The sequence below is a fragment of the Macaca fascicularis genome, chromosome 8 (genome assembly GCF_037993035.2).
Source record: "Macaca fascicularis isolate 582-1 chromosome 8, T2T-MFA8v1.1".
NCBI classification, from domain to species: domain Eukaryota; kingdom Metazoa; phylum Chordata; class Mammalia; order Primates; family Cercopithecidae; genus Macaca; species Macaca fascicularis.
Window position 1 is genome coordinate 148,440,684 of NC_088382.1, and position 20,874 is coordinate 148,461,557.

Genomic DNA, 20,874 nt, shown 5'->3' on the forward strand with positions numbered 1-20,874 from the left:
GGGTCTTATGTGCATGGGGTGCCTGTGTGTGCGTGTGGAGGGTTGAGTACATGGCCAACAGTGTGTGGAGCTGTGTACGTTGTATGTAGGTAGGTGGGTGGGTACATCTGTGGTGTCTGTATGGGTGCTGTTTGTATATATGGTGTGTGTGAATTGTGTGTGTATGTGGTGTATAGCATGTGTATATAGAATGTGAGCTGTATACATGTGGTGTGTGGTGTGTAGTGTGTATGTGGTGTGTGTGTGCTGTGTGTGGCCTATGTGCAGTGTGTGTGGTACGCATGGTTTGTGTTTCTGTGAGGTGTGTGTGCTATATATAGTGTGCAGTGTGTGTGGTGTGCATAGGTGAATGGGTGTGTATGTGAAGTGTGTGTATGTGGGGAGTGTGGCGTGTGTGGTGTGTGTGCACATGTGCCTATATATAGTGTGTATGTGGTGCATGTGGTGTGCAGGGTGTAAATGGTGTTTGTGTATGTGTTCATGTATGTGTGTGATGTGTATACGGAGTGTCTGTGGTATACATAGTGTGTTCATGTGCAGTGTGCAAAACGTGTATTTGCATGTGGTGTGTGGTTCATATCTATGTGGCATGTGTGTGGTATGTGTGGTGTGCATAGTGTTTGTGTATGTGTATATGCATGTAGCATGCATGGTGTGTGTGGTATGTGTAGTGTGGAGAGTGTGTGTGGTGTGTGCATATGTGGGTGTGGGTGTGAGTGGGTGTGGTTTGCGAGGGGTGTGTGTGTATGTGCTTCTATCTAGGGTGTGTGATGTGCCTAGTACGCATGGTGTTTGTGTGTAGGGGTGTGTGTGAGTGGGGTGTGGTGCACCCTGAGTTTACCGTGGAGTCTCAGGCCAGGCAGAGGGATGTGGGGACAGAGGTGGGAGTGTGGCCTGGAAGGCACGGTCACAGGGGGTGATGCCACTAGCAGGGCCATGCCCACTTTGATTCCTGTACAACACTCCTGTTTAGAGGGAGTCAGTGCCTAGAATTTCCCAGGCCTGACATGCCACCCAGACTTGCCAACAGCCAGCCTCCCTGCCGTCCCCTGGGACATGTGTGGCTGTGTCTTCAAAGGGAAGGATAATTGCAGGGGCTCTGAGGTAGGCCCTCTTCCCGCTGAGGGAAGACTCGGGGCTGCCCCCTGGATGCCCCTCCGAGCTGTGTGAATGGGGAAAGGTAAGCCACATGGCTGAGGCTCCAGTCCTGCCTCCTACAGATGGGAACAGTCCCGCTCTCCTGCTAAGCACTGTTGGCTGCCACCCCACCTCCACCCCAGCCACTGGGCTCCTCCATCATGTGGAGTCCACCCCCACTCAGTCCCTTTGCGGTCCCTGTTCCCCAGGCCTGGAACTCAGCCTGTCAATCTTGGCTTGCACAGTTGTTTCACACCATTCCAAGATCAAGGCAACTTTTCTCTCCTCCAAGAGACCCAGTTCCCTGGGTTTCTCAGCTTTGAAGCACTTATCACCACATGAAATGACCTCACCCATCACTTGATGGACTGCCCCTCTCCTTTCCCTTCTGGAAAGTGTCACCCTAAAAGTGGGATTGTATATGTTGCATACCCCTGTAACTCTCACACTTCAGAACAGTATCTGAAAGACAACCGAAGCTCAATGAATAGGCATTGAAAAAATAAGTCAATAATATGTATAAAGAGTGGGTAAAAGCATCCAGTGTTGTGAGATATTACCTATAAATGTTTATTTAGTCCATTCCCAACTATATACATAAGTTGTATTATTTACTAAAGGTGTTTTGAACTACAGAAAGAAAAAATGTGCACAATAGATTTTTAAGTGAACCTCATAATGAATTTATTTGAAAGGTTAAGTGCTCTGCCTGCTAACTACAACAGAAAGCAAAGGAGAGCCCCTCCATCAGTGTCAGCACCCACCCGCTAGACTAATCTCCCTGATCATGGCCACAAACCCATCTGCAAGGAGGAACTGACTCCACATCACAGGTAACTGAGACGCAGGGGGCTAAGTCAACCGCACAGAATGACACTCTCATCAAAATGCAGAGCTGGAGTTTCAATGCTGACATTTTCCCGGGGAGAACCACAGGTGAACAATAAAATGGGAAAATTAATCTCCTCACACAAAAGAAGCCTCGCTCTACTCCCAGCCTCAGTCGTATTGGCAAGTGTAAGCACCCAGGAGTCAAAACTCTCATTAAACAAGAATAGCGCTAACTATGAATATATTCACAACAGGGTGGGAGAGGGGAGGGGATGACCACACATCCGGAGAGAGAAAACACCACAGGAGCATGGGAGAGGCTCCTTCTCTGCATTAATCCAGACCAACATCTCAGCCCAAAAGTCCAAGCGCAAAAGACAGGATGCAGCAAGGGACTCCCTGGCTATGGGGACAGGAGAGAGAGGACCACCATAGCATGCCCCCAAAATAGAAGTAGGTGGAGGCTTTCTCGGCCGTCGCCAGCTGGCATTCCACAGGCTCACTTACAGTGACCCGATAAGCTATATAAAGCTCGTTTTGTGGCCACGACAAAGCCTGGGGTGGAGAAAACTCTTAATTATAGCCGATGCTCTGGGGCTGGCCTTGTCCTCGGCCTCCACCCCACACACTGCAGGAAGCTGAGGCTGAGATTGCATCCCCCGGGAGCCTCTGTCAGGCGATGGAGAAGCAGGAGTTGATGCCATGACACAGAGGCACTTCCATGGCCACCAGCATCACGGCAGACCTTAGGGAAGGCCACCGGGGAGGTCAGGCCACTAGGGAGGCCAGAGATGATGCCTGAAATGTGCCTGTAATAACACTGGCCATGTGTTACTGTTGTTACTGTTGTTAATCCACTCCTCAGTCTGCTGATACTTGTTTTCATTTGTAAAATGGGAATAATGATTTTTTTTCAAGTTCGTTTCAGTCATTCATTCAACAAACAGCCACTGGCCACCAGGTCTGAGCCACATCTGTTCTAGACACTGTGTAGTTTGATTATTAGATATTCAGTAAGATTCCAGAAGGATGGTTGAAAGCACTCACTCTTAGGCAGTAGGTTCTGACCAAAGAAAGGCTTCCACACCTGTCCCCAGCAATCCTGGACAGGCCACTCAGCCCCTATGTGCCTCTGTGCCATCAACCATAAAACAGCCAGCCTGCCTTTTCCAAATCTGCACCAGCCTTCAAAATCTAACCATTTGTCTCTGTTCACCAAAGTGTGAACACATTCAGTATTTCCATTATTGTTGGCTATAATTTCAGATTTGCTTCATGTTCTTATTCTTTTCTTTGGCGGGGGTGGGGTGGGGAGTGAAATAGATCATTGCCCATGAACTTCTAATGTGCACATCACAACAGCAAGCACAGAATTAACTGTCAGGCCACTGCCCTTGATTTCCTTTAAACAATATTTAGGAGCTCATCCTACATACTAGTCTCTGCTCTAAGCACTGAGGTACCACAAGGAACAGACTTTGCCCTTGTGAAGCTTATATGCTTGTGTGTGAAGATACACTAGGCAGGTAAACTAATGCATATATAAAATTACACGCTCTGTTGTGTAATTGTCTGCCATTTTCCTGCTGCCCCAAGTAGACAAGAGTTTCCCTTTCAAGGACAAAGAGGATGCCAGATTCACTACTGCATCATGGGCACCTGGCCTGTGTCCAGCACAGAGGAATCACTCAATGTGCTTGAATGAATGAATGAATGAATGAAGTGAATGTTTACTACAATGCATGACTGTTAATGAAGAAATGGATAAATGAGATTGAATCAAATGGCTGTTTTAATGCATGATTATTGAATGAATGAATGAGTTGGATCTAACTGAATGATGACTACATCAAAAAAAAAAATCCTGATATTTTTAGTCTACCATTTTCCAGCTCATCAATAAGTGGCCCCTATTGAGACTAGTTCTTCCTCAGGCTGTTAAGTCTCCCACAGGCATCCTCTGTGTACCAAGAGATTTCTGGTGTTCAAATTCTGCCATGCTCCCTGATTCAATCTCACTAGCTGCTTTCCAATATGTTACTATTAGCTCTTTTATTTTGTTTTGCTTTGTTTCTAATTGAAGCAATTGTAAGGGGATTTCATTTCGTTTGTAGCCAGAATAGACCAGGCCCTCTTCATCTCACAGCTGTATTTACAAAAACTGATTCCCTTTAGATGACTGAGCATTCACTTAAATCTTACATCTATTTTAGGATTTTGGAGAAGCCCTGTCTTCACAGAATCCATGAGCTTTTCCTGACGAGATCAGGGCGGACGTGTGTTCTGGGCTGGCCTGCGTAGGTTTCCCTTTCTCTTGGTAACAGCTCACTGGTTTTCCTTCATGTATCAAATCCCTTTCCTTGAGGGAGCTGGGCTGGGAACTAACTCCACTCCCAAATGTTAAACAAGGTCTTGTGACAGGCCCGAAATATTCAACCTATTTCCACTCCCAGACTAGTGATTGGTGTAGGGACGGTCACATGACCTACCCTAGTCCAGTGAGACTGAGCGCCAGGCCTGCTGGGTAATAGTCTCTTCTCCTCCCGGGTTTGCAGGCAGACATGGCTCTGAGATTCACTGAGAGGTGTCTTGCCATGGTGTCCCCAGGTTGCCCTCCCATGTCCATTCTCTCCCTCTGCCCTGTTCCCAGCCCAGGAGGCCAGCCACTGTGACTGCATCACTTGGCCTTGCTTGGCTGGAGTCAGACAGGGTCAGGCTAGTGGAAGGAGCAGCCATGCAAGAGCAGATAAGGGGCAGGGGCTTCTTTCTTGCTCCCTCTCTGCCTATGTGTTGTGGTCTGGCAAGAGAACTGTATGCCTTCATGACTAAGGGTCCTACAGGGCCACCCAATCTCAGCCCTCATGGACTCTAGTGATACACTCCATCCCTTCTCAGCTGGCTTCTCCCATCACTAGTTTGTGCGTACCTCAGTATCCCTTGTTGATCTCACCCTCCTCTAAATAAAACCTTCATCAGAGTCTCTTCACTGAAACCCATTTACCAGTATAATTCTGATACATAAGTCAAGCCAAGAACAGAGTTAACACCAAGACAGAGGAACCCGGAAACGGAGAGTGGAATGAATGGATCGAGGTTTCATCGCTTGAAGCTGCCTGACCTCTGGTCTTTCAATTGAAAGTCATAATATTATCAAATTTGCTTTACCAAGGTCAATGATGGTGAAGCCCGTGTTCTGGAGGCACAGGGGAGAGGCCTGGAGTCTGAAGGCCTGGGTTCTGTTCCCACCCCTGGTGTCTATTAACTGTGCGGTACATCCCAGGGACTTGACCTCTCTGGGGTTGTCTCTGCCATTCTCAGAGCCATCCCTGGGCATGAAGGAGCTTCAAAGTCTAGAGTTGTCTCTGCTGAGATCCAGAACCACTCTGAACCAAAACTGTCAGGATGGCACAAACAAACAAACAAACAAACAAAAAACAGTGGGAAGGATCTGGAAGTAACCTGATTTCCCAGCACTCTGCATCAAGGGGTTCTGGATTCTGGAATGACAGGTAGAATTCATTGTTCCTGAGCTACCACATTGAATTTCTACTTCTTAGCTGGGGCTGTGACCCTGTGCCTAGATCTTATCTGTACAGATTTCTGATTCATCCAGTACGCACCTGGATCAATCCCATAGCTCCAGCCCTGCCTGAGCTGTCTCCTATCACTCCTCTTTCCCCACCTGACCCATCCCCTCTCGGGCCTACAACTGAGGGCCCAACATGCCTTGAAGCTGTGCCTTCCATGATCTCAGCATTCTGTGTGCTCTTATCTATACAAAAGACAGAATCCTTATCCTATGAGGTTGTGATACGGGTCAGTGAAGTCACTTATGGAAAGTCCACAGCCAATGCCTTGCATACTCTAGGGTAGATTACCTTCACTTAGCCTTCTGGGCATTGATTTCCACCTCTGTAACATGGGCCAAGTCATCAATGCTGGATCTCTCCTGAAACACAGTTCTCTGAATTTCTCCAGCAGTCTTGTGAAAGGCCTCCCTTTGTCCTGCTGTTCAAAACAAGTCGCATTCCATTCCCCACAGAGATCTGACCATGTCACACCCCTGCATAAACCCTCCAGCACGTCTTCACCTTAGCACACAAGCCCTCCCTTTACGGGGATCCTGACAATCTGGCAACACCCAGCAGCCCTAATCCCCTCCTTTTCCCCAGCTGCATGGGCCCATCATGGTTCACCAACCATGTCATGGCATCCCTTAATCCCACTCCATCTCATCCTTCTCAATCCCATGCAGTTCATGCTCCTGCTCTAAATAACCTAAGCACCACTTCGTCCAGGGAGCCCTCCCTCATTCTCCGTATCCCCACACATACCATAGTCACACATGGACCTGGCTGCCTGTGCCTTTATTCAAGTTTACCTGCACAGTACCATATTCCCTTCTATGTGTCTTTCCTGCTTTCTAGACTATGAGCACCCTGAGAATGGGTGCTGTGTCTTATCTTTTTCTGTAGCCCCCAAAATCAGCACAAGGTCACACAAAAAAGTAGATAAGCATCTGATAAGTATCTGTTGAAGAAATAAGTGGAGATTAAAAGAGCCAACACAGAGAAAAGGGTCATACTGTGGTACAGCAGCCTAGAGCCACCCCAGTTTCAGAAATGGTTTAGCTGTGTTCTCACGGGGCTGCAAGCCAGGCACAGCCTCAGGATCAGGCCCCTGCCTCCCCTGCTGAGTCACACCCAGCTGCCAGCACCTTCCATGCTGCCCCAGCCCCCCAAGGCTTTCCCTGCCCCTGGCCAACGTATAACCTACGGCTTCCCAGTCAGGGGTTGTTCAGTCCCCTGCAGTAATCAGAAAGACAGAGGCTGAGGCTCCACACTCCACCTGACCAGCTTCAAAGCACAGCTCCTGCTAGGTCTGGAGGAGAAGGTTACTCAGCACCCACTGTGACCCAAGAAGGACAAATGTCACCCCAATGCAATAGGAAGAGGCAGAAGCTGGAGACAGTGTAGAACATGAGAGACCCACTTCACCCTTCCTGTCCTGGGGAGGGGGCTGTCCTCAGAATGACCCCCACTAAATCCTGGAGGTCAGGCTTCCAGGTCAGAGCCCTGGGGACCATCAGCTCTCTGCCTCCCCTCCCCCTACCGCCAGCCACAATCAACAGATTCCAGACAAATAAGCTAGAGGCCTTGGGTTATCTCAGAGGGCACCCGGTCAACAGCACTTGGCCTCTGGGATAAGCAGCTCCTGATTGTGTCTAAATGACTGACTCTGGGCTGCTGGGAACAGCTGAGGGAGCCTGTATGTGCCCATTTTCTTGCATGATCCCTTATCACAGCCCCTTGGGAGACCCTGCTATATGCCCAGTGCTTTAGGCCAGACTTTGCATGCACAGTTTCTAGCTTTCACAGCTCCGGGCAGTAAGTAGAGGATGTTCCCATATCAGAGGTAAAGATGAGACACCAAGTATCTCCCAGGTGGCAGGGTGGTTAGAACCCAGCTCTCTTTCATTCCAAACCCCTTCTTGCCTCCCCTGGCGACCTCTGCCTCTGGATGGAAGAAGACATCGCATCTTCCTGACAACAGGGATGTCCAGGGGGTGCACCTGCTACTAAGTTCCCTGTGTGGCCAAACCCAAGAATGTGGGTTCCCTCCGCCTCTGCACCTGCTACTTCCCCTGCCTTCCTGGAGCCGGCCGCAGGGTCCCTATCTGCCCAAGGACCCCTCCCGTGGGCTCAGCAGGTGGCGTCACTCTTGGCAGGGGCCGCGTGGGGCCCGGGAGCACTCACTTTCACACAGACGGCGCCGCAGTTTGCCCCGGATCTTGTCGATGGCGTTGAAGTCGGACACGTGGAAGACGTGGGCGGACTTGGGCTCTGAAGCGATCTCCTCCAGCTCCTCCTTGAGTGCCTTGCCCACGCCCACGGCGAAGATGCGGATGCCAGCGCGGTGGGCGGCCGCAGCGGCGTCCAGCACCAGGTCCTGGCTGCGGCCGTCGGTAAGCAGGATGGCCACTTGCTTGTAGGCGCGGTCCCCGGGGCGGCCTCCGGCGCGTGGGGAGAAGCTGAGGGCCGTGATGTAGCGCAGCGCGTCACCCGTGTTAGTGTTGCCCCCATGGTAGGCGAGGCGCCGGGCGGCTGCCTTGACCTCCTCCCGCGAGCCGAAGAGGCCCAACTCGAAGGCTGTGGTGGGCCGGTCACTGTAGCGCACCACCCCCACACGGGTGCGGTCGGGGCCCACCTCGAAGGTATCCACCAGGTTGGCCACCCACTGCCGGACCTTCTCAAAGTCCTCCTTGCCCACGCTGGAGGAGGTGTCCAGGAGGAAGACCAGATCGTAGTGGACACTTTTGCAACCTGCAGGGATGAGAGAAGGGGTGGCATAGGGCAAATGGGCATGGAAAGGGCACTGTCCTGGGGCATAAAGGTCACTGGGGTCACACACACCTGCTCAAATGCCTGCCTGCCCTGTTTCTCATGACCCAGGGGCCCTGGGCTGCCTGAAGGGCCTGAGCCTCAGTTCCCAAACTTTCAGTTGGCAATAATGATGAGTTTTCCCCAAGACTACTGTGAGGCTCAACTGACAATAGGTAGCATCACATTAAAATGATTAACAGCCACCACACAGCACTATGCCTCAATCTCTTCACTTTTATTTTGTTTAAAAGGTAACTCCATTTTTTCATTATTTTTCAACCTACCACAAATAATGCATGCCCATTTCCGAGAAGTCAGAAAATGCAATCAAAAGATGTTTAGATGGCCAGGCGCGGTGGCTCATGCCTGTAATCCCAGCACTTTGGGAGGCCGAGGCGGGCGGATCACGAGGTCAGGAGATCGAGTCCATCCTGGCTAACACGGTGAAACCCCGTCTCTACTAAAAAATACAAAAAATCAGCCGGGCGTGGGGGCGGGTGCCTGTAGTCCCAGCTACTAGGGAGGCTGAGGCAGGAGAATGGCGTGAACCCAGGAGGCGGAGCTTGCAGTGAGCCGAGATTGCGCCATTGCACTCCAGCCTGGGCGACAGAGCAAGACTCTGTCTCAAAAAAAAAAAAAAAAAGATGTTTAGATGTTTTAAATGCCCGTATTCCCATTTACACGGAGATAACCACTATTAAAGCATGGTATATATACTTGATTATTTTTTATTTCCATATAATTATTAATAGGAATGGGACTGTACCAGACACACTGATACTTATGCTGTTCTCCCTGAATTTAGTTATAAGGTAGAAATCCATTTCTAGTTTGATCATGCCGGTTTCCATGGCTGCACAGAGTCCTCTGCAGGGATGAACGTAATTGATTTAGCCAGCACTCTCCCATTAGATATTTAACGACTCAGCCCTTTAAAATCAGATAATACAAGGGGAAGTGTTTTCCAATCTCTAGAACGCTGCACAAATATACAAGAAACTATCAAGAAGCCCTGGTCTTAAGGCCGGGCGCAGTGGCTCACGCCTATAATTCTAGCAATTTGGGAGGTCAAGGTGGGCAGATCACTTGAGGCCAGGAGTTTGAGACTAGCCTGGCTAACATGGCAAAACCCCATCTCTACTAAAAATACAGAAATTAGCCAGGCATGGTGGCTAATGACTGTAATCCCAGCTACTCAGGAGACTGAGGCACAAGAATCCTTTGAGCCGGGAGGTGGAGGTTGCAGTGAGCCAATATCATATCACTGCCCTCCAGCCTGGGTGACAGAGTGAGACCCTGTCTCACAAAAAAAAAAAAGAAAAAAAAGAAGCCCTAGTCTGACTCTTCCAGAAGGTGGGGTTTGGCCATCCCAACAGAAGCAGCTGACCAGGCCTCTGGGAACACCAGGCACAAACATTTGGCTATCAAAACAAAACTGAACAAAACAAAACAAAAAACCACTTTGTTGAAATACCAGATTGGAAAAGGTAAAATGGTCTGGTAGTGGCCTGGGTGCATGAGAGTTGGAGGAGAATGCACCTGCCTGCTCAGCAAGTGACCGTGGATTTGTCACACCCTTTCTCAGGGGCTTTGAAACCTCATAAAGGAGGGTATCTTTTTATCCACCAATTCCAAAGTTAGTGATCTATCCCAAGAAAACAATCAGATAAGGCCGGGCGCGGTGGCTCAAGCCTGTAATCCCAGCACTTTGGGAGGCCGAGACGGGCGGATCACGAGGTCAGGAGATCGAGACCATCCTGGCTAACACGGTGAAACCCCGTCTCTACTAAAAAATACAAAAATCTAGCCGGGCGAGGTGGCAGGCGCCTGTAGTCCCAGCTGCTCGGGAGGCTGAGGCAGGAGAATGGCGTAAATCCGGGAGGCGGAGCTTGCAGTGAGCTGAGATCCGGCCACTGCAGTCCAGCCTGGGCAACAGAGCAAGACTCCGTCTCAAAAAAAAAAAAAGAAAACAATCAGATAAATGGAAAAAAAAAAGATGTATAAAGAAATTCACAGCAGCATGGCCAAAAAAAAAAAAAATGCTGGAGATAATGACACAATCACTTATGTGGAATTAAAGAAATTACTTAAAGAAAAATTATGACGTATTCATTGCTAGGCAGCCATGACAGTGACGACTGCAGAAGAATCCCTATTTACCAGCATGGATATACTTTTCCAATATAGCACTGGGTGTGAAAAGTTGTTTATAAAATGATATGTATAACATAGAATTTCTGGAAAGAAAACCTATGCGTGTGTGTGTGCACGCACGATTGTATATGCATGTATGCATGACAGAACCTGAGAAGGAAATACTTGCTTACCTCTGGCAAGCAGAGCTATGAGTGAATTTTATTTTTTGTATTTTTTGCTTTTATATTTGCAAGCAATAAAGTTCAAAAAACAGAAAAACGATAAAGCTATACGTATTTACACACATACTCCCACAAATGCTTCCCTATGTGGTCTGAGCCAATGCCACCCTTGAATGTTCCACACCTACCTTTCCCTCCAGTTTTAAAAATCCAAGTGACAATCTGCATGTCAGGCACTGAGTTATATCCCAGCCTTAGCAGGACTGATCCCTAACAGGATTAGAACTCTGGAGTGTGTTTGACCAGATGTGCAGACTTGGAGATGATTCCTGGGGAGTTTTTCTCCTTGACACAAAAGGTCATTCTTTTGTGCTTGGGACAATAATGTCCCAGGCTGTTCAGGATAATTGCTGCTGAGGGCCAGGCAGACCCTGGCCTGCAGGCTTTAATCCTAGAGCAAATTTGTTTGAAGGCTACAGAAGTTTCATTTGTTCAGGAGGCCTCCCCAAGGGGCCCTTTTGAGCTCAGGGCATATTTTCTCCCAGAGGCCAGGGAACAGGCGGGATTTTGTGCCGGTGAGGCTGGAGTGCGATGTGGAGAGAAGAGATCTGAACTGGGGCGGGTGCCCTGGCTTCTGGCCTTGACTCTGCTAAGGCAGGGGCTATGCCACTGCCGGCAGGTGAGTGCTTTCCTTGGGCCCACCATTTTCCACTCTGAAATGAGGGCACAGAGGAGACCACCCTAGGATCTTTTTGCTTTTAAATATGATAATCCTGTGCATTGGCTGTGCATTTGGGGTTGGCTAGATGGGCGCAGAAATCTCATGTTCCCTGCATGTAAAACAGGACGTCTACAGTTAGTACTGCCCTTCCAGCTAGCCAGGCTTTGAGAGGCTCAAAGGAAAAAAAAAAAAAAAAAAAGCATGAGACGACTCTGTAAATTCAATAAAGAAATAATGTCAACCTTTCTTTTTTAAGTCCAGGGAGAAAAGCCTTAGAATATCACTTTCTGTAAGATGGGCCCAGCGTTTTGCTTCCTGGATCTAATGACAGGCAGTCTCCCTGGCCGCCTTGTGGGCAGTACACAAAACACCGCACCTGTCTGCTTATTGAGGACCCTAGTGTGCAGGCTCCATGCCGAGGTTGTGGACCCTGATCCCTCCTTCACAACTAAGCACTGACCCGTGCCTTCCCCCAGGGCAGGGGCCCTCACACAGGTTAGCAAAACCATGTTGCCATGTCTCTCCCCTCCCGCCCCGGGCCTTCTCATCTCCAGTCAACTTCCCCAATTACCGGGTCTACTACATAAACACACTTTTCTCACCGTCCTGGATGCCTTTGCTAAGTGGGCTCCAGTGTGTACATGTCCCCCAGAGTGTGTCCCAGAACCTCCACAGGACAACACAGCCAGGTCCTCACCCGGGCCTCCTCCCCGAGCTCCAAACCTGCACACACTTGGTAGAGACAGGCTCACAACCCAGGATGTGACTGATTAAGATGTGTTAAAGCAACTCATTCCCTCTCTCTGTCACGCTCTCTCCTCCTCTCACACGAACACACACCCATCCCCTCACATTCACACTCACATGCATACTGACATCACCACACATATTCACACACTCCCTCAAACTCACACACACTCTCACACTCCCCCACACACTCCCTCAAGCTCACACTCCCACACACCCCCACACACTTTGTCAAACTCACACACACTCCCCCACACTCTTCTTCAAACTCACATTCTCTCTCTCCCTCACACACTTCAAAGTCCCACACACTCACACTCCCCCACATTCCTTCACACTCCCTCACACACTCGCCCTCACACTCACACTTCCTCACACACTCATACACACACTGTCAGACACATACAGGCCCTTGCTGAGCAGCTGGTGACTTTTTGTCCCTAGGTTGGAGGGCAGCTGACTCACACTTGGATTCCAGACTCTCCCTCTCTCTCACACAGTCAGTTGTGAGCTCACTTGCATGCACACGCCACAGCCCATGCTCACAGACACATGCTGTCTGCTTTGTCCCCAGCACAGCATGGCACAGCCCATGGTGGCCCCACCTGCCCGCTGAGCCTGGCAGCCGCCGCCCCCACTCCACAGCAGCAGCATCCAGAGGAGGCCAGCCACAGCGTTCCCTCGGAGGCCGACCATGGCTCTCCTGTTCTTGGGGACAGGCTTCTCTTGGCCAGGAAGAGACGCTGTGAGGGTCTACTGCAGCATGGCCTGTGTGGAGAAAGACACCCTTAGAGGAGGCTCTCAAGCTGAAAGTCTGTGAGAGGCAAACTCTGGGCCCCGCCCAGGGGGATTCCCCCACGCCCAGCCTTCCAACCCATTTTCCCTCCCGGATTCAACTCCAGGCAGCCAATGTGTAACCTTCCAGAGCAGAGCCAAGTGTGACCTCCCTTCATGGATGTATGCCTGGGTCCCCCCAGCCATCCAATTAGCAGATGGGCTTGCAGAAGGGAGTAGGAGAGGGCCTTGTGCCTGAGGACTCCACACCACATCCTGCCTGGTATGGCTTGGCTCTGTGTTGCCACCCATGTCTCCCTCTCTGAAATCCCCACGTGTCGAGGGAGGGACATGATAGGAGGTGACTGGATCATGGGGGCAGTCTCCCCCATGCTGTTCTTGTGATATTGAGTGAGTTCTCAGGAGATTTGCTGGTTTTATAAATGGTAGTTTTTTCTGCTCTCTCACATATTCGCTCCCCTGCCTGCCACCACATAAGAAGCACCTGCTGCCCCTTCCTCCATAACTGTAAGTTTCCTGGGGCCTCCCCGGCCATGCAGAACAATGAGTCAATGAAACCTCTTTCCTTTATAAATTAACCAGTCTTGGGCAGTTCTTTCTAGCAGCGTGAAAATGGACTAATATGCCACTTAAAATCGTTCAGTATCACTGTCCTCATCTGAATACGGCACAGGGGCCTGCCATGTTCCACCCACCCCATCCAGCCTGGCCTCTCACCTTGCCTCACTCCCTCATGCCGCACTTGGTAGCCATGAACTTTCTAGCCATTTCCTGCAGGTTCCAGGTGCACCACACCTCCCTTTGCCCCCGTGGGAGGGCTTCCCTCTACTAAAATCCTCACACCTACCCTGGGAGCCTCTGGCAATGCTCAGCTCAGATGCTCCCCTTCTGGAAAATTTTTCCCAGACCCCTCACTTCCCTATGGATTGAGGGGGTCACTGCTCAGCTGCCTGCAAGTGAACCCTGAGCTCCTCAGCAGGTGACTGTGACTCTAATTCTCCATTTGCTTCATTGTCAGCCCTTTCGACGGCTTGATCCCTAGAGGCTGAGGCCAGGCCAACTTCACTGGGCATGGAAGATTAGAGCATTTACACATGGTCAGTAAGTACCTATGAAGGAAATAACTAATAAAGAATTCTTCAAAGGATTCCTGAACCTCAGTGTTTGCAATGGTAAGGAAGTTATCTCAAAGGCAGTTGGGCAAACCATCCTCATAAGGGTTATTCCGCTTCAAATAATTGGTGAATAGTTTTTAAAAGATTCTAATAAACAGAAAAATATTAAGATGGTGGCAAGGGAGTACGTCAGGAGCAAACTCATTTACCCTTCGTAAAATACCAGGCTGATGCCAGTATTTACAATGACCAGAGGGAAGACTGCAGAGAATCATGAAATAATATCTTATGAACTGGCATGTCCGCTGCAGCCCGGAGTCACGTGCCACCACCAGCACCCTGGACCAGGGCTAGGAGGGCTTATCGAAACATAAAAAACATGTGGCAGGGGAGTGAGCTCGTGGGTGTCTGTACGTATGTTTCTGTTGCTGATCTTTCTCTGAATTATGTTGACATTTCCACTCTTCATCAGTGACAATCTAAAATGTTAAAATGAATCAAAAGGGAACCTCCAAAGACCTGGATTAACTGTGAAGAAAATATCAACAGGGCTGTGCCTGATGACAAGCATAGGTAAATCAGTTTCTGGGATTATCCCCCTGAAATACACCCATGTGCATATGTGCATGCACACACACACACGCACACACACACACGCACACACAGGATAAGCTAGCTGAATGCATATTTGAAATCATGAGCCACCGGGCTTCATCTGCTGCAGGAGCAGCAGATGAATTATTTGTGGCTCCAAGGACACAAATATTTGTGCAGATAATTGTGCAGATAATTCTGCAGAGAACCATGAAATGACATCCTATGAACTGGCATGTCCACTGCAGCTCAGAGTCACATGCCGCCACTAGGAATTATTTGTGGCTCCAAGGACACAAACGTGCTCTCACCCTGCACTTTATCCAGGCTGCTTCTCCATCCTGTAATGCCCCCACTCCACTTGACCTCCAGATGCTCAATCAGTTCTTCCAACTCCCTATGGAGTGGCTGTGGTCATTCCCATTCTGCATGGTACACCTGATCTCAGCCAGGTCACATAACTTGCCCAAAGTCACACTCCTGGAAGTGGTGGAGCAGGCACTGGACACCCTATAAGTAGCAGATGCATTACTCCAAGGAAAGCCAGACCCCCATTCTACATCAAGTCTAAGTGTCTCTGCTGCACCTGCAACCCCTTAGCCCCTGGAGGGTTAAGTCTAGAGATACTCCCCTGCCTCAAATCCCTCCTACCCACTATATTCACCAAATGCTAATGTATCACACAGCTTTTTTTTTTTTTTTTTTTTTTTTTTTTTATGGAGTTTTACTCTTGTTGCCCAGGCTGGAGGCTCACCGCAACCTCCACCTCCTGGGTTCAAGCAATTCTCCTGCCTCAGCCTCCTGAGTAGCTGGGATTACAGGCGTGTGGCCACCACACCTGGCTAATTTTGTATTTTTAATAGAGATGGCGTTGCTCCATGTTGGTAAGGCTGGTTTCGAACTCCCAACCTCAGGTGATCTGCCTGCCTCGGCCTCCCAAAGTACCGGCATTACAGGCATAAGCCACCATGCCCGGTCTCACACAGCTGTTAGTACAGCATTTTTAGACGCATCTCACCAAACAGATTTATGGCCCTGTGCTGGGCTTATATCAAATGCCTCAAAAATTTTGTATGGAACCTTTGTTTTCCAACAACCCATTCAGGTTATATCTATCCTCCAAATTTTGCCCACAGACTTCCATCTTTTTTCCCACATCTCCTGGTACTCTCTGCAGGCTTTGGGGCTGATATCTGGATGCTTACATCTGGAGAAATTATTCCCCATATCACTTTCTCCCCTCTGGTCCTTTGCCACCTCCCTGATGAATGAGTGGATGGATGCATCCAGTCATAGTTCTCACTTGAGGGTTAAACATGTATTTGTTCCCATGGGATCTGGCAGGGGTCCCAGGCACAGCCTGTGCCATGCCAGGCTGTGATCATCTGCCCAGGGCCTGGTTCCCCTGTGGCCTAGTGAGGAGGGTCTTTGAAAGCAGTGACTGTGTCTTACTGGTTTCTGTAGTACTGGTGGCCGGCGCAAAGCCCAGCACAGAAGTGGTGCTCAGTTAATGTTCATATTTGAAGGGAAGGAAGAGAGAAGGGAAGAGAAGAGGTAAAGGAGGAAGGGAGAGAAAAAAAGGAAAGAAAGAAGGGGAGGCTGATGACTCAGCTACCTTAGGGAAATACTGAACTCAGAGAATCTGGACTATTGGCAGTTTCTGAGCATAGACTCATCCAAGCACATTTCCTGTGTCTATTCTGCCTGGGACTTACTGGCACCCAAACCTGATCTCTTTTTTTTGATTTTGTCAACAGTAAAAGATTATTTTGGTGACTATTACTAATAGAAAAGAGTATTAAGAGTCTGCTTCAAGAAATGGGCTAAGCAGTTTTTGTCCACATATTGTCTTATTGGAGCCTCACATTCATGCTACGAGCTAGGTACCAATATCTCATGAAAAAAGTACAGCTTGGGGGGATTAAAGTCTCAGCTGTGAGTGGTCGTGCTGGGATTTGACCTCAGGTCACAGGCTGTTCTCCATCCCCTTTCCATGCTGGGGATGTTTTCTCTCTTGTGTGTGTGTGTGTGTGTGTGTGTGTATATATATATATATTACTTTTTTAAATTGTTGTGGGTACATAGTGGGTGTATATATTTATAGGGTACATGAGATGTTTTGATAGAGGCTTGCAATGTGAAATAGCCACATCATGGGGAAGGGGGTATCCATCCCCTCAAGCACTTATCCTTCGAGTTACAAGCAATCCAACTACACTCTTTAAGTTATTTTAAAATGTACAATTATTATTGACTATAGTCACCCTATTATGTTATCAAATAGTAGGTCTTATTCATTCTATTTTTTTACCTGTTAACTGTCCCCACCTCTCCCCACCCCCTCACTATCCTTCCCAGACTCTGGTCTCTCTTTTTTTTTAGATGGAGTCTTACTCTGTCACCCAGGCTGGAGTGCAGTGGTGCCATACCAGCTCACTGCAACCTCTGCCTCCCAGGTTCAAGCAATTCTCTGCCTCAGTCTCCCGAGTAGCTGGGATTACAGGTGCCCGCCACCACGCCTGTCTAATTTTTGTATTTTTAGTCGAGATGGGGCTTACCCATGTTGGCCAGGCTGGTCTTGAAGTCCTCACCTCGTGATCCACCCACCTTGGCTTCCCAAAGTGCTGGGATTACAGGCGTAAGCCACCACGCCCAGCCAATCTCTCTTAAGATTGTAACTTGAGCAATGTCTGGCCTATTAAAAATGCCTTTAAAATGTCACCATTATTGGCTACCTAGAACTATACCTGTGGCACTAGCACTATTGTTTTAATTGCAATTTCTACTTTGGGACATTTAGTAGGCCATTTTACTGATTGAATATGCTACAGAGGACATCTGTGCACCTAAGTCTTAGCCATGTGTAATTATTTTCTAAGGGTAAATTTGTAGTAAAACACTTAGGGGGTCATAAGGGTTTTGCAAGAATCCTGACTCGTATCGCCAAATTGCTTTCCAAAAAGGTTGTACCAATGTCCACTGCCTCCAGCAATGTGTGAGTGTGTGGGTGCCCCTCTCACCACCTACTCGGGAGCATTGAGTATTATCACTCCTTCCATCTTTGGTAACTCAACAGAAGAGGCATTGTTGCTTGTTTCCTATGCATTTCTTTGTTCCATGAGCCTTCTTAGCTAAGTGTATTTTCCCTTCTGTATATTTTATTTTCATGTGGCTGTACATTTCTAAAGGTATTTTTCATTGTTAAAGCCAATGTCCTGGATAGGGAAAACAATATACATTTCACTATTGATTTCTTCATTTAGGAAATATTCACGAGTTGCCCTCCTGTGCCAGGTGCTGAGGATAGGCAGATAAATGACACTGAGCCTACCCTGCACAGGTTCTCAATGACCCTGTGACACAGGTAAGACACACACTGGGGGAGGGAGGATCAAGTTAATGCTGGTAGAAGGAAGCCCAAGGGGTTGTGGGGGAAGGCAGAGAGGCGGGGATGTCCATCACCTGACTATTTTAGGGGATGTTCAGGCTTCCCAACTTCCTTCCAAAGCGAGTTTGGAAGGCTGAGCAGGACTCAGCCAGACAAAAAGTAGGTGATAATTTCAGGCAGAAGGAATGGCATCTGCTAGGCCCCAGAGGGGGCCAGAGCGTGATACTTAGGGAACCTCCCCCATGCACAACAGGTATGCGGGTTGCTCTCAGGAGAGGTATAATCTGGTTCCTACCACCTTCAGGACAAAGTACACTCATCTTACCAGGGCACTACAGGCCACTTGTGAGAGCACAGGGTATAATAGTCTGAATGACAATACTCAGAGAGCAGCAGGAGGCAGCTACAGGAACAGGAAGAAAGGCACTGTCCAAAAATGGAACACATAAGGGCAGTCAGAGTTCCAAGGTCAGGAGTCAGATGGTCCAGGGGAGAGGCACAGAATCTTAGCAAGTCAGAGCTGATCACCCAGCCTGTTATGCTTCACAGCTGTATGGAGACAAGGACTTGTTGGACTTGTCCATTCTATTGCCCAGCACCTAGAACAGCTCCTAGCATGTAGTGGTCACCTAAATAAGCATTAGATTGAGAATGAATGATGAACGGCCAGCATCTGATGCTGTTATAGTATCATATTACATTGGGGTAGCTAGAAGTCATTCATTAGAAGAACATAGACATCTTCAAGGAACTATGAAAGTAACTGATTATTACTTATTATCCACCATGTGCTAGGCAGTATCTGGTTAATGCATGAGCTCATGTGGCCCTTCAGGGCAGGCATCATCATTTCCACTGGGTAAAGGAGGACACTGAGGTGGAGAGAAGGTATGTGTCTCTCCCCAGGTCACTCAGTTGATGGAAGAAGGGACTGGGGCTGAAACTTAGGCCTCTTCTGGGCACTAAACCCACACTCTCTCCCTGAACTCAATGGATACAACAAATCCAAATATTAGCTGCAACTACTGAGCCACTGTTGTCTTATGAAATAAGAAAGATGGTGGCTGGTGACGGTGGGGAATAAAATGGATCATCCATCATTGTTCAGTATTTTCCCGGGTTCTAGAAATTTGATAATTTCCCTCATTGCAGAAACCGGGCTTTATCAATGTTGTAATCTCCAAGTTTTTAGAGAAATCTTTGTCATATATCTTTCTAAATACTCAAGAATAGAGAGAACTAAAGACCAATATCCTTTATAAACATAGATGCAAAAATATTTACCAAAAGAAATGCAAATCAAATTTGGGCAGCATATGAAAAGTAACAGACACCATGACCAAGTGAGATTTATCTCAGGAATGCAGGAGTGGTTCAACATACAAAAATCAATCAATGTAACATACCACACAGTGAACCCAATTGATGCAGAAAAAGCATTTGACAAAATCCAGCATCCTTTCATGATAAAAAATAAATAAATAAACTAAGACCATAAAAAAACTTCCTTAACATAATAAAGGCCATCTATGAAAAACAGCTAACATCATCCTCAATGGTGAAAGACTGAAATTTTTTCCAAGAACAAAACAAGGATGCTTCTTTGCCATATCTACTCAACATGCTACTGGAAGTTCTGGCCAGAGCAACTAGCAAGAAAAGGAAATAAAAGGCATTCAACTTGGAAAGGAAGAGGTAAAATTATCTCTATTTGCAGATGGCATTATCTTTTTTTTAGGGATGGGGTTTCATTCTGTTACACAGGCTACAGTTCAGTGGCACAATGATAGCCCACTGCAGCCTCAAACTCCTGGGCTTAAGCAATCCTTCTGCCTCAGCCTCCCAAGTAGCTGTGACTACAGGCACATATCACCATGTCCAGCTACAGGTGGCATGATCGTATATGTGCAAAAACCCAAATAATCCCCCCAAAACTGGTAGAACCAATAAACAAATTCAACAAAGTATAAGATACAAAACCAGCACTCAAAAGTTTGGTGCAGGCTGGGCGCAGTGGCTCAGGCCTGTAATCCTAAAACTTCGGGAGGCCAAGATGGCGGATTGCCTGAGCTCAGGAGTTCGAGACCAGCATGGGCAAAATGGTGAAACCTCGTCTCTAAGAAAATACAAAAAAACAAAAACAAAAACAAACTAGCCGGGTGTGGCAGCATGAGCCTGTAGTCCCAGCTACTCAGGAGGCTGAGGCAGAATAATTGCTTGAACCCTGGAGGCGGAGGTTGCAGCGAGCTGAGATCGTGCCACTGTACTCCAGCCTGGCGAGAGAGTGAGACTCCATCTAAACAACAACAACAAAAAGGTTTGTTGTGTTTCTGTATACCAGTAATGAACAATGCAAAAATAAAACGAGGAAAATGATTTCATTTATGATAGCATGATAAAGGATAAAATGTTAGGAATAAATGTAATCAACAATGACATGTACACTGAAAACTATGAAACACTAGTGACAAAAGTTAAAGACCTAAATAAGAAGAAAGATATCTCATCTTATTGCTTAATGGTTGACAGATGTCCTGTCTCGGGTGACGAAAATGTTCTAGAAATAGAGTAATCACAGTAGACTTGCAAATTAGTACTCATCACCCCCTTTACCAGTGAGGAACCTGGGTTCAGGAAGGATAGACAACTTCCTTAAGCACACAGCCCTAGTAATGACAGCTGGTTTTGGCATCAGATCAGAAGGGCGCCAAAGCCCATGCTCTTTCCAGCACTAAACCATTAACGTACATTATATGCTCATAAGTACAGTAGCTACTTTAAGGGCTTTATAAATAATAATTCATTTAATCTGAACAGTAGGTGCAATTAGGCCCATTGTACAGAG

At 48.0% G+C, this 20,874-nt stretch overlaps 1 protein-coding gene across 1 annotated transcript in view; it reads right to left on the minus strand.

Annotated features, from left to right (window-relative positions):
• The window catches only part of COL22A1 (collagen type XXII alpha 1 chain), a 326,468-nt gene that overhangs the window by 285,325 nt on the left and 20,269 nt on the right, over positions 1–20,874 (minus strand). The window contains exons 2-3 of the mRNA XM_045398749.2: positions 12,743–12,905; positions 7,725–8,291 (exon numbers count right to left, since the gene is read on the minus strand). Of these exons, the coding sequence (XP_045254684.2) occupies positions 7,725–8,291; positions 12,743–12,833 (658 nt within the window). The 5' untranslated portion in view covers positions 12,834–12,905. The remainder of the gene's footprint in view (positions 1–7,724; positions 8,292–12,742; positions 12,906–20,874) is intronic.